This window comes from Ostrea edulis, chromosome 5 (assembly GCF_947568905.1).
Source record: "Ostrea edulis chromosome 5, xbOstEdul1.1, whole genome shotgun sequence".
In the NCBI taxonomy this organism is placed as follows: Eukaryota; Metazoa; Mollusca; class Bivalvia; order Ostreida; family Ostreidae; genus Ostrea; species Ostrea edulis.
Window position 1 is genome coordinate 68,230,495 of NC_079168.1, and position 12,936 is coordinate 68,243,430.

General features: G+C 36.5%; 2 protein-coding genes across 2 annotated transcripts in view; one reads left to right on the plus strand and one right to left on the minus strand.

The window, feature by feature from the left end:
- The window catches only part of LOC130054723 (serine/threonine-protein kinase VRK1-like), a 28,080-nt gene extending 21,289 nt beyond the window's left edge, over positions 1–6,791 (plus strand). Inside the window, exons 9-13 of the mRNA XM_056165281.1 lie at positions 1,161–1,281; positions 3,791–3,849; positions 4,506–4,663; positions 5,568–5,928; positions 6,337–6,791. Of these exons, the coding sequence (XP_056021256.1) occupies positions 1,161–1,281; positions 3,791–3,849; positions 4,506–4,663; positions 5,568–5,928; positions 6,337–6,425 (788 nt within the window). The 3' untranslated portion in view covers positions 6,426–6,791. The remainder of the gene's footprint in view (positions 1–1,160; positions 1,282–3,790; positions 3,850–4,505; positions 4,664–5,567; positions 5,929–6,336) is intronic.
- A 1,676-nt stretch (positions 6,792–8,467) lies between these two features.
- Positions 8,468–12,577, minus strand: LOC130054724 (mitochondrial chaperone BCS1-like). Its single transcript, XM_056165282.1, has 4 exons — positions 11,694–12,577; positions 10,834–10,989; positions 9,552–9,669; positions 8,468–8,793 (listed from the first exon to the last, which is right to left on the minus strand). The coding sequence occupies exons 1-4, from the start codon at positions 12,424–12,426 to the stop codon at positions 8,538–8,540; spliced, it is 1,263 nt and encodes a 420-aa protein (XP_056021257.1). The 5' UTR covers positions 12,427–12,577; the 3' UTR covers positions 8,468–8,537.
- Between the last annotated feature and the right edge of the window lie 359 nt (positions 12,578–12,936).

The window sequence follows — 12,936 nt, forward strand, 5'->3', positions numbered from 1 at the left end:
AGATTTTGATCATTTTAAGTTAAAAACAAAATTTGAAGAAAAATCGTGAATCAGTCCCTTTAAGCCAGCTTCTACTATTTCCCTGCATTACCAGTGAAATAGTAGGAACTGACTTTAGTCAGACAGAAAAAAATCTTTTGAATAATGAAATTTGTCTTATGTTTAATGGAGTTTGGGTTTAGAAAATGATAAAAAACAAAAAACAAAAAAAAACCCATCATAATATTAAATAGATTTTGATCTAGGATTGAATTGAAATGTTTTAGCAGACATCTTTCAAATATATTGAATGTTGCCATTTATAACATGTTTAGTGCTCTAGAAGTAGAGTACAAACTGTACAGTTATAACCTATAATAACAGGTTACATAATTATGTACCTGTAACTCAGTATGTCAGTGCACCAATGCAGCACTTTAGTGGCATACTTGTAATTGTTACGACTTCTTCAGGCTTTCAAGCAGGCCCTTATTTTCCTTATTTTTCAATAACAGCCCTTATGTTCCTTATTTGAGCTTTAGAATCCTAAAAAAAGCCCTAATTTTTGTTGAAATTCCTACATTTTCAAATTTTGAAAGTTTAAATAAATTTGACATAAAGTACAGTGTAAGTGTTGGAATTTATTAAGTTTAGTCTTAGTATACTTTCAGAAAATGAATATGTTGATTAAATGTACATCTCAGAAGACATCTTGATGGTTATCAGCTATATTCATCATTGATTGTGAGCTATGGGAGTCCACCTGAATTATATCATGGTTTGTGCTGAATGCCGAATATGGCTGTTGATGACCACTGGTATGATATTCTGAGTGGGTAATTAGTTTTTGTATTATTGCTCTTGCAATTAGTGAGTAAAATATTTTTTCTTTCCTATTGATTTGTAAATTTAACCCTTATTTTTGTCTAAAAAGCCCTTAAAAATCCTTTAAAAGGCCCTTATATTTTGATAATTTTGCCCTAAAAATGGCCCTTATTTTTTGCAAAACATCACTTGAAAGCCTGCTTCTTGTATAAAACTGATTTAATATACATCTCTTGTCTTTTGTTGTTTTAATTTTGTGTCCTATGTGATTGTATGCCAATATGTTTGATGAAGTCAAAATAAATCCATTTAAAAAGAATCAATAAACCTGATTTCTACATGGTTTGGTCTTTCAGCCCCCTCTCGGAGAGGAGACATGGAGATTTTAGCTTTTTGTATGTTACAATGGCTATGTGGTAAACTGCCATGGGAAGATAAATTATTGGATAAAAACTACGTAGCAGATTCTAAAATCAGGTACTGTGCGATTAATTTCGTAGCTGTCCTTGGGTCTAGTATAAAACAGCTACTTGTATTCTTTTGCATTAAAATTCAAATAGATAAACAGCCAGTCTTGCTGTTAAATTCCATTTACCACTTTATTTTTTGAAAAGAAAAAATTTCAAAATCCTATTTTGTTCTAATATTCAATAAATTGTAAATACATGGATATGATGTTTCATATGTAACCTACATATCATTTTGACTATCAGATCAAAGGATAAAAAAAAAAAATGGATGTTATCTAGCCAAAACATTAAAAGGAAATACTATGTATCATTTAAGAATGGGGAAATCCTTGTTTGAACTTATATCAAAATTTGTCTGTTGTCTGTAAACTTTTCACATTTTCAACTTTTTAAAAACCTCTGGGCAATTTTCAACCATATTTGGAGTCATTGGAGTGGGTATTTTAAAAAGATCATCCCAAGAAACCAAATAAAGCTGAAACTTTAACTGCTTATATACCTTCCCCTCAGATATTCAAATAACTCATCTCAAGATCCGCAATAGCACAGATTATCAAATTGCTATATAAGCATCCTAATACACCATGACCATCAAAGCTAGGATGGGGCCATTTAAGGGGTTCAAAAGTCATCATTTTTTTTATATACGGAAAAAATATGATATCTTCTCAAGAATCACAGGGGTACAGGTAGTCAATTTTTAAAATATGGAAGCATCCTCATTTAGTGTAGTTTCAGATTTCTTCATATCAGGATCTCTGGGGGCTCAAAGTCAAACATTTGTTACATGCCCAGTATAGAAAAAAAATCTTCTAAATGAATTGCGAGGGCACAAATTTTCAAGTTGATAAGAAGGCATCGTCTTGTAGTGTTTTATTAGGTATAATGATACCAATCTCCACCCCTCCAGAGATTAGCTGCAATAGGGATTCAATGATTGGTTACATAAATGAAATTTTAATGCCCCCCCTTCAAAGAAGAGGGCATATTGCTTTGCACCTGTCGGTCGGTAGACCACATGTTGTCCGCTCAATATCTTGAGAACCATTCACTTCATCATAATGATATTTATGCCCCCCTTCAAAGAAGAAGGGCATATTGCTTTGCACCTGTTGGTTGGTATGTCGGTTGGTTGGTAGACCACATGTTGTCCGCTCAATATCTTGAGAAACATTCACTTGATCGTAATGATATCTCATATGTAAGTTGGTTAGGAGTAAAGGATGGCCCCTATTGGTTTTTAGGTCAAAAGGTCAAGGATCAATATACTCTGGACATAGGAAGACATTATCCACTCATTATCTTGAGAACCCTCTGCTTGACAGACATCAAACTTGGTACACTGGTACATCCTAAGGAGTAGATGACTCTAATGGATTTTGAGGTCACATGGTCAAAGGTCAAACTGGGCATAGGAATATATGGACCACTCAATGACTAGAGAACCCTTTGTTTGATAGACATCAAACTTGGTACACTGGTATATCTTCAGGAGAAGATGACCCCTACTGATTTTGAAGTCACATGGTCAAAGGCCAAGGGTCAAACTGGACATAGGAAAATACTGTCTGCTCAATATCTTGAGAACCCTTTGCTTGACAGACATCAAACTTGGTACACTGGTACATCTTCAGGAGAAGATGTCCCCTATTGATTTTGAGGTCATATGGTCAAAGGTCAATCTGGATATAGGAATATACTGTCCGCTCAATATCTTGAGAACCCTTTGCTTGACAGACATCAAACTTGGTACACTGGTACATCTTCAGGATAAGATGTCCCCTATTGATTTTGAGGTCAAAGGTCAAACTGGACATAGGAATATACTGTTCGCCCAATATCTTGAGAGACATCTTGACAGACATCAAATTTGGTACATCTTCAGGAGAAGATGACCCCTATTGATTTTGAGGTCACATGGTCAAAGGTCAAGGGTTAAACTGGACATAGTAATATATTGTTTCCTATATTTTGAGAATTAATTGCTTGAACGACAACAAACTTGGTACACTGGTACAGCATAAGGAGTAGATGACTGCTGTTGATTTTTAGGTCACATGGTCAATCCACTCTTAACATAGGAAGATATTGTCTGCTCAATAATTTGAAATGGTTTGGCACTAACAATTAAATGATGCATGTGTAAAACCCTTTTCAATTGTGCACCATGGGGGGAAGGGCATATATGTTTTACAAACATTTCTTGTTTTAAAAAAATTCCAAAAACCACAAGGGTACAAACAGACAGATCAATATGCAAGTATTCTCATGTTCAGATTTGTTCATGCTACTTGTATGGCCCCATGGTCAGAATGAGGCTGAAATAGAATATTTGTTATATACATGTGCTTGTATAGGAAAAATCTAAGAGGGTAAAAAACTACAAGGGTAAAAATTGTCAGGTGAGCAATGTGGCCCAGGGGTGTCTTATTTATAGTACATGTAGTTATTTTCATGATATGTGTCCTTGCATTGGGTTACGTTTATTTAATTTGTGAAATTAATTTTTTTTTTAGATACATGGAAGACATCCCTGCCCTGATGAGAGCTTGTTTTTCTAAGGGAGAATCACACGGTATCACACTGTACAATAAAACTCAGACTCTGTACATAACAAGTGTTTCTACGCCCGGTATCACACTGTACAATAAAACTCAGACTCTGTACATAACAAGTGTTTCTACGCCCGGTATCGCACTGTACAATAAAACTCAGACTCTGTACATAACAAGTGTTTCTACACCCGGTATCACACTGTACAATAAAACTCAGACTCTGTACATAACAAGTGTTTCTACACCCGGTATCACACTGTACAATAAAACTCAGACTGTACATAACAAGTGTTTCTACACCCGGTATCACACTGTACAATAAAACTCAGACTCTGTACATAACAAGTGTTTCTACGCCCGGTATCGCACTGTACAATAAAACTCAGACTCTGTACATAACAAGTGTTTCTACACCCGGTATCACACTGTACAATAAAACTCAGACTGTACATAACAAGTGTTTCTACACCCGGTATCACACTGTACAATAAAACTCAGACTCTGTACATAACAAGTGTTTCTACACCCGGTATCACACTGTACAATAAAACTCAGACTCTGTACATAACAAGTGTTTCTACATGTATTCCAAAGATTAATATGCTGTCTACAGATGGTGTATCACCATTATTTAAAAGTACTAGGTATTCAATATTTTCCTTCTTTTTTTTTTTAGGTGAAATATCAAAGTTTCTGACTCTCATATTAAAATTGGGTTATGAGGAGAAACCAGATTACAACAAATACAAGACACTGTTTAAAGATGGATTAAAGAAATTAGGAGTGAAAGATGAATGGAAACTCCATCTGCCAGTAGCTGGGACTTCTGCAAAGGTACTGTCCATGTAATCATTATATCAAAGGTACTGTCCATGTAATCATTATATCAATGGTTTTCAGTTGTCTTTATCATCATATTTAACATGTGTTGTGATAAAGGATGTTTGGGTATTGCATACACTTTTTGATTTCCTTTGGTTCCAATTTCTGCTGCCTAAAGATGGATTCTTTTCATTCATACTTCAGATATCTACGGAAGCCGATAGGTGCAAGAGTATAGAATTAATATTTACTGAACTGGCAGCCGCCACTTATTATCTGGCGGCAGCCAGTTATTATCTGGCGGCCGGCACTTAATTTATATATGGCGGCTGCCAATTGCAAAAACAATGTATTTCGTATCGCTGAGTGATTATTTTGGAAAGATTTAGAATAGTATGCAAACACGCAGCATCGTTTTTCAGTGTATAGGGACAGTCGGAGGAGAAATTGTCTTCTACAATTGTTGACAAGCAGAAAAGGAACCTAAAATGTCTCTTTTGTCCAAACTTCGTACTCCTAAATTGGAGGGAGGGGGCTCCGTTCATCCTTCAATTGATCAGTTAATTCATTATTACATTTTTACCATTCATTACTACCACCAAAAGAGTGGGGTGGGGGCCAATCCGCCAATTAATATTATGTCACATGTGAAAATAATTTAGTTTGCATGTGAAAATAACAGAAATCGTGAATCAGTTCCTTTAAAAGATTGTGACTTTGAACTAACCTTCACACAAAAACCAGACTCGTTTTATTTCTGTTAGGAGAATGTGTACGTTCTGTAGATGTCGCATACAAACTACATGTATTGCATCTCATCCAATAAATATAAGTAGCTTTCATCCTTAAAAACTTTGTGCAATCGAGTATTGCTTGCAGCATTTTTTAATGTATTTGTTTTGGGGTTTTCTATCAGAAGAGTGTGAAGAGAAAAAGTGAAGAAGCTTCCGAGTGTTCTACTCCAAAGAAAAAAGTCAGAGGAACTCCGAAAGTAGCCACCACATCAGGCTCTCTTCAGCATACACCTAAACCAGCCGCCAAGCCGCGACAAGGCACTCCCCAGACAGCTAGGGGCACGCCCCAGAGAGCGAGGGGTAGGGGCACGCCCCAGACAGCGAGGGGTAGGGGCACTCCTCGGACGGGCACTCCCAGAGCCACGGCATCCAGAGCAAGCATCAAGTCGCCAATGAAAGGAGACTCAGTAAACAGCCCTCAAACAATAAAAAGTCCAGCGAAAGTTCAAACTGTCAAAAGTCCAGTCAAGTCTCCAAGTAAAGGTACAACCTGGATTCAGACATGTTCCATTTTATGATTTGATGTTTGTGTACTCTCTCTCTATACAATGTGTAACAAAGTTCAAATCATATTGCAAAATTAGTGATGTGCAATATGGTTGTTTTTAAAAATTGAATCTTTGTTTCTGGGTTAAATGAAACCATTTTATTAAAGAATAAACAAGGATGCAAGGGGTATTTGAATTATAATAATTTTTTTTTTATAATTTTGAGCCTTACCTTTGTGAAAGGCTTTATTATATAGAATTTGAATTGCAGGTACATGTACCCGTTATTGTTAGTGATTTTACAAATGTATCACCCATATTTTACAGTTCACACATTTAAATCTCTGACCCTCAACAGTTTCTGTCATGTGAGAATTCGGCCACTTTCTCTTTTCATTCACAGGCAATAATTCAAAGCCTTCAACACGGCGCAAAGTCAAGAGAAGTAGGGCAAAAAAGGTTGATGCCTGGGTTCAGACTTCTCCTCGCTGAGCCACAGTGTAGTGCTAAAGTAGGTTCTACAGTTAGAGATCCAGATTAAAAGAGCTCTCAGTGGTGGAAACTGTTTTAGTTTGAGATCATGTGTGTACTTACAATTTCGTAAACATGTGAATCTCATTCTGACCGATCTTGTATCGGCTGTAGTAACTGTGACTTGTTTAAATGTGTAGGTTCATATTAAAGATACCAAAACTACTGTGGGACATTTTATTGATTGATAGTCAAATTTACAAGATGCACTTTTTTTATGTTGGGTCTATCAATCCTTTAACTGTATACAAAAAAAACTTGTCAGTGGTTGTTAAAAATGTTTTGTTTTTTTAAGATCAGAATAAAAAGTTTTTTAAGAAAGTGAAATATTCTTGTTTGTGTATAGCATGTTTCCTGAGGAAGCTTCAGGTCAGTGCATGTTCTGATTCCTAACTACAATATTTTGTTATTGATGTGCAGTAAGTTACAAACCATCAACAAAATGGGCTTACCAATTGTATGTAGGATGCATTAATTAAAGCATAGTTAGAAATGAATGTCAATCAGGCCCCAAGTCACTTCGGCTACAAATACCGAAGTCAGTCTGTCCCCATATACTTTTTATGGGTATTTTCTGTTTACCAATCATGTAATGGAATGTTAAATTCATTTATGTGTGATGAATAACAAAATATTGTTTGAAGAAATAAAAGATAATGTATTAATTCCTCGAATTTCACTTGACAAAATTAATATCAACTGATAATTATGTTGCTTTTAGACTGAAATACTTAATGAACTCAAGCTTATTATTATTCAATAATTCTATCTGGCGATCAAACAGCAAAGCCAGTCTGGATATAGTAGCAATTGGCTACTAATGCTTTTTCTTCAATCATTATTTAAAAAAAAATATTTAGGCAAATAGAAATTCTCTCATTATCCGACATATACACCACTCTGGTCTAGAGGTAGAGCATTCGTCCCGCATGTGGAAGGTTGGGGTTCGAATCCCACCCGTGACAGACCTTAATAATTAAAACAGGTAGTGACAGTTCCATTGCCAAACGCCCAGCATCAGGTGTGATTGTCACGGGTCCTCGGAGATGACCTTAAAAACGGATGCCCTGTGTCACAGTATGTGTGGCATGCTAAAGAACCCTCACTGCTCAATGGCTGTAAGCGCCGAGCAGAGGCCTAAATTTGAAGTCTATCAGTATTGGTGATGTTTTCATATGAGTGAAAAATTCTGGAGAGGGACGTTAAATAAGATACAATAAATCCAACATATACAATTATCACCTCGCGTCCACAGTGTCAAGTTACCCAACACCACGTCTTTTCCGAGCCGTGTGTAGTTTACAATATGCCTTTTCGTAATAAGCACACACGGGAATGTCATTCCTGTCTCTGATGGTAACATTGTATAAATATGTTCTACAAAATTTTACTTAAATTAATTTTATTAGAGAAAACAATCATTATTTTTCTTCATAATTGTAAAATATTTTTAAGGTTTCATCTTTAAAAATTTGTTCGATTTTTAGTTATTTTTTATGTTCATTTTCAATCTGTCTATGGGCCATAGATTAAATCTTTTTAAAACCTAGGGGCCAGATCAACTGGGGACGGAATGACTAAGGGATAGAACTATTTGGGGACGGGTTGATCATGGGACTGGAATGACCTGTTACTGTTAGAAAAGTTTTTAGATCCAAGCGGAACTACTAATATTGGAACTAAAATACTGCACTGGGAAGTGGTAACACCAAAGCCTAGGGGATTATTTTGCTCTCTGTATCTCAATCACTGATATCTCAAAGTGATTCGGAAGTCCCAACCACTTAAATATAAGTATTTTACCCTCGATATCTCAAATCCTCAGATATCTGGGAAGTTTTTCTTGATCCCACCGAGTTCCATTGCGCGCATTAATTCAATTAAAGAGAGCAATAATTGAATTGATGATATCTTCAAATAATTGAAGATATCTTGAATTATTTGAGTTTATGTTAATTTGGCGCTCCATACAAATGAGCTGCATGTTGAAAACAAAAGCAGTATTGGTGGTATTACCTGTATAATTTTATTTTGCTACACATCCTTGTCATATAAAACGTAACCGAGTTCCTATTAGGATTTCCACAGTAATTCTACATTTGACAGAGCCCCTTCAGGGTTGTCCTTGTATTGTAGAAATAACCCCTGCACCTGGGCAGCACTCACAGCCCTATTCTGCTGTCTCACAAGAGAACAAAATTTCTGTCCACCCACCTCCCCCTCCTCCGGATAAAATCTTGCAAACATTTTTTGCAACTGATAGTCTGTGGCATGACCAATCATTTCTTTAATGTCCACTCGTCCTGGTCTGATGAGGGCAGCATCAAGTCTAAGAAATGCAAATCATTCCATTTAGTTTGAGAAAATTAGGTTTATGTGACTTTAACAGCAATGAAAATTTAAAAGGAACAATGGGCCATGACAGTCATCTGTCTATCACACAACATAATGTATCTATTAGAAATGCTGTGTGCAGATGGTGCAAAAATAAATCTTTGGAATTCTGAGAACTGCATGCCCTTGTGGTATAAAAGGATGCATAATTCTTCTAATGTTTATGCCCCGTAATTGCTGGGCATATAGATTTTGGTCTGTTCCCCAAAACTATAACCTTAGTTATAACTTTTGAATGGATGGTGATTGGACTTTCATATTTCCCCTGACTATGAATTTCACAATTTTGGAAGAGGCTTTCCGATGCTCAGAGTATAATTACACACCAATTTTTATGCCAGATGTCCAGGAATGATGACGATTTTTGAAGAATGTACTATTGTTAGAAATTTTTGTCCTACCCCTATTCCCTCAGAAGAGCAGAGACAATGAAATTCACACTTCTTGTTTTCCTATGCCCAAAGGACCTTCCACAGTATTTTTGGTTAAAATTTGCCGAGCAATTTCCGAGTAGTTCAAAAATGTTCATACATTTCATGTGACCTTAAAAAAAATATAATACACTCGGACTGTATCAATCTAATTAAAATTAGATGTTAGATCCGCTCACGTACTCGCATTCATTATGCGAGCAGATCTAACATCTAATTTTAATTAGATTGGGACTATTTACATTGTATTCATTAACTGTACCTTTCGATATAATTTGTTGTCATAAATATGATCCGAGCTTCTGCCGATGCCACACCATCTAATGCATTCAAAAGTCCACTTAGTGTCAATCGACCCATACCCTGATACATTGTTGGATCTGAAAATATCCCAAAATTAAAACAGTCTTAAGGAGGTATACTACATCATTATAATGGCTGACTTCCTTTACAACCATGAATGAAAATACGAATATCGGCAATATTTGTCTATTCTTTTGCCCAACTGAGTAGCTCAGTAGGTTAGCATGTTGACTGCAAATCTGTAGATCTTGACAGTTTTCAATTTCAAAAGTGTTGTACATATCCTCCACTTTTTATACGCCCGTCAAAGACAGGACATATTATGGTATGGCGTCATCCATCTGTCTGTCTGGAACTTGTAGGCAAAATACAAAATAAAACCGTAAGCTCCAGGATCTTACAACTTAGTACAATTGATCACCATGATGAGAGAAAGATGCTTATTGTTTGTCAAGGTCATAGTATCAGTTGATCTTGTAGACAGAATACAGACAGAACTATTGGGGCTAGGACTGACAAACTCCTCATGCCAAGTGGAGGATACCTATTGTTCTTCACAGTCAAAGGTCATAGTATTACTTAGTAGGAAAACCTTGTAGACAGGATACAGATCGAATTGTTAGGACTAGGGCCATCAAACTTGGTACACATACACCTTGTGCCAAGTGGAGGATCATGACTAATGTTTCTCGAGGTCAAATGTCAAAGTCGTATCACTTAGTAGAAAAACGTGTTTTAGTTATTGATACAGATATTGGCCTGAAATTTAGCCAAATTGCTGCCAAAATCTACCTTTTTGAAGAATATGAGTTTGAACATTTTGCATTTCAGCTGGATTGGTGCACCATGACCTACTTTAGGGGTAAAAGTAGGTCAAACAGTTTTCCAGATTTTTTTTTCATTATGAATACAGGTATTGCCCTGAAATTTTGTCACAACCTCCCTCTCAGAGAAATACATGATCGGTTCACATTTCAACTTGATTGGTGCACCATGATCTATTTTAGGGCTATAAGTAGGTCAAATGGCTTTCTGGACTTTTTCTCATCTTGAATACAAATATTGCACTGAAGGTCTAACAGGCATATGTTGTACTGTTTGCGGTACTCTTGTTATCCATATCAAATTTCATTAAGTTGAATGTCGAGTAGATAATTGTTGGATTTCCACCTTTTCAGTCAATCAGTGGTAGTTAAAATTACTAGAAATTCTGAAATGACTTTTCACCACATGTAACTTACTTTCCTTGGCCAAGTCTCTGTTGAGGAAAGCAGCGTCTATATCCTCCAGTAGTATGATGCTCTGCTCTGGAGCAGTTGTAAGCAGGTGATTCAAACGATCGTCTGACATTCCTCTGTCATTCAGGTTCATCAGACATATACTGTAATCTAGCTGTCCTGTTCAAACAGTAAACAGACAACATACAGAACAGTGCAGACTGATGTTTTGAATAGGACTCCAGTCTATGTGAAAGACGTCGGACCTGACCGATGTGCAGTGCCTCATGTCTATGCGTCATTTTTTACACTGGACCAGAATGTCTGATGTATCAGTGTCCGGTTTTGAGCTTTACTATTTTGACATGGAGTCATTTAAATGTTTGTTATATAAGTAAAAAAATATCGCACAAATCCAAAAATGTAATTGAACGTGATTAAAACCGCATAGACCGTCTAAAGTATTATGCGGAAGCGATCCCTGGTAAAGTATTACTAGTATAATAAATAAAATTTCCTTGGTTCTGCATTTTCATGTGCTTCACTTTTTTACATTAGGTTTTTCTGTCTGACAAATTTGGTTCGGTCCTGTGTGTTCATTGATTACACTGGACTGAATGTCCTGTGTTGTCCAAAAAACTTTCGCATAGACTGGGATTCTTGAAATATAAATTCTTGCCAGATTGTCTTCAAGTATTAATAATCCAGATTATTTTGAGTGCTGATTTTCCTTACAATTTTATTTTTATGATCTTAATTTCTACATTGTAGGTCCTCTCTAATTTCCAACACTCTTGACATTACACAGGAGGGCATACATATATATTAAATTGGTTCTCTTCTACATGAATGATGAACACAGTAACACTGGATGATAGAATTACCTGCTAGTGCTGTGATGTAGCTGCTTTTCCCACAGCCTGGTGGTCCGTACAGGAGATACCCTCTTCTGTATGGAATACCACGATCATAATACCATTTTGGGTTTTTAGTAAATTCTTTTATGTCATTTAATATTTTCTCTGATGATCCTTGATCCAGAACAACAGAATCTATTGGTCTTTTCCTCCTTGGATACCCAAAGGGAACCCAGTCTGCACCCATAGGAGTATACATCACTGTCCTCCCCTCTTCACTCACAAGAGCTAAAGTCCTGGCATCCTCTAGTATATCTAAAAACAAGTTTTTATTGATCCCTAACGCAGTTAACATAACAGTTTCATACGGTTTTCCAGTCTGTAGCGAAACAGCACTTTTTTCCACAGACCTCTCAACCTTGATACAGTTGTTTTTATACCAAAACAGGTGGATCCCTGGACTGGGAATGAGATCAAATTTCGTGTAAATGCGCCCTGTCTCAGTTTGCTTAAAGGTTGTCTCTACACTGACGTGATGTGTGCGAGTCCCGTGCGTCGTTATCCAATTAAGTAACCAGTGGTAACTCTTATCTCTATTCGGAATTTCCAAAGTAATCATGCAGTTCCTCCGAAACCAAACAAAACCAAACTGAGCTCCTTTTCTGAGCAGAGAAGCTGCAAAACCCACTCCAAATAGCCCGAATCCTGCACCGAAATAAGGATTGTCTCCCAGGGAAGATAAGTAATCCGATACCGGCATAGTTATTACCTTAAGCTTCACGAATCAGAATTTCTGGTTTAATCATAAAATCATTTTACATTGTAATTTGAAATAAATTTCACCTTGTCAATGAGTTCTGAAAGGGCGCAGACATATTTGATTGCGAAATTATGGATCCCGATCCCGATGTATCTAGTTTTTTGTTGTGTTTTTTTGTTGGGGTTGGGGTGTGTGTAGGGGGGTGGGGTGGGGTGGGTGGTTAAATAGAGAGAGAGATGGCAGTCGGATTTTTAAACGAATAGAATATAACACGATTTATTTGTAATTATGTTTTAACGTTCAGTTGTGGCAAATATGACCTTGATGAATGACATTGGTCAACATAAGCGGTCACATAGCAATGACCTAGACCTTCGGCTTCAGTCTTCACCACAAATTTATAGTTCAAAAGTTATGTCCAAGGTTAAAATAGCGGACATAGAGATAGACAGATAGACTCAAAAAGATTTCCGATCTCGGGAGTAAAAAATATAAGTACCCTGGTAGGGG

Excerpts from the sequence above, each read along its gene's own strand:
- LOC130054724 (XM_056165282.1), bottom strand. The coding sequence starts at position 12,426 with ATGCCGGTATCGGATTACTTATCTTCCCTGGGAGACAATCCTTATTTC. Across the intron at positions 10,990-11,693 it reads CTACATCACAGCACTAGCAG|GACAGCTAGATTACAGTATA; the intron begins GTAATTCTATCA and ends CTGTTTGAACAG. Across the intron at positions 8,794-9,551 it reads ACAACAAATTATATCGAAAG|ACTTGATGCTGCCCTCATCA; the intron begins GTACAGTTAATG and ends TGCATTTCTTAG.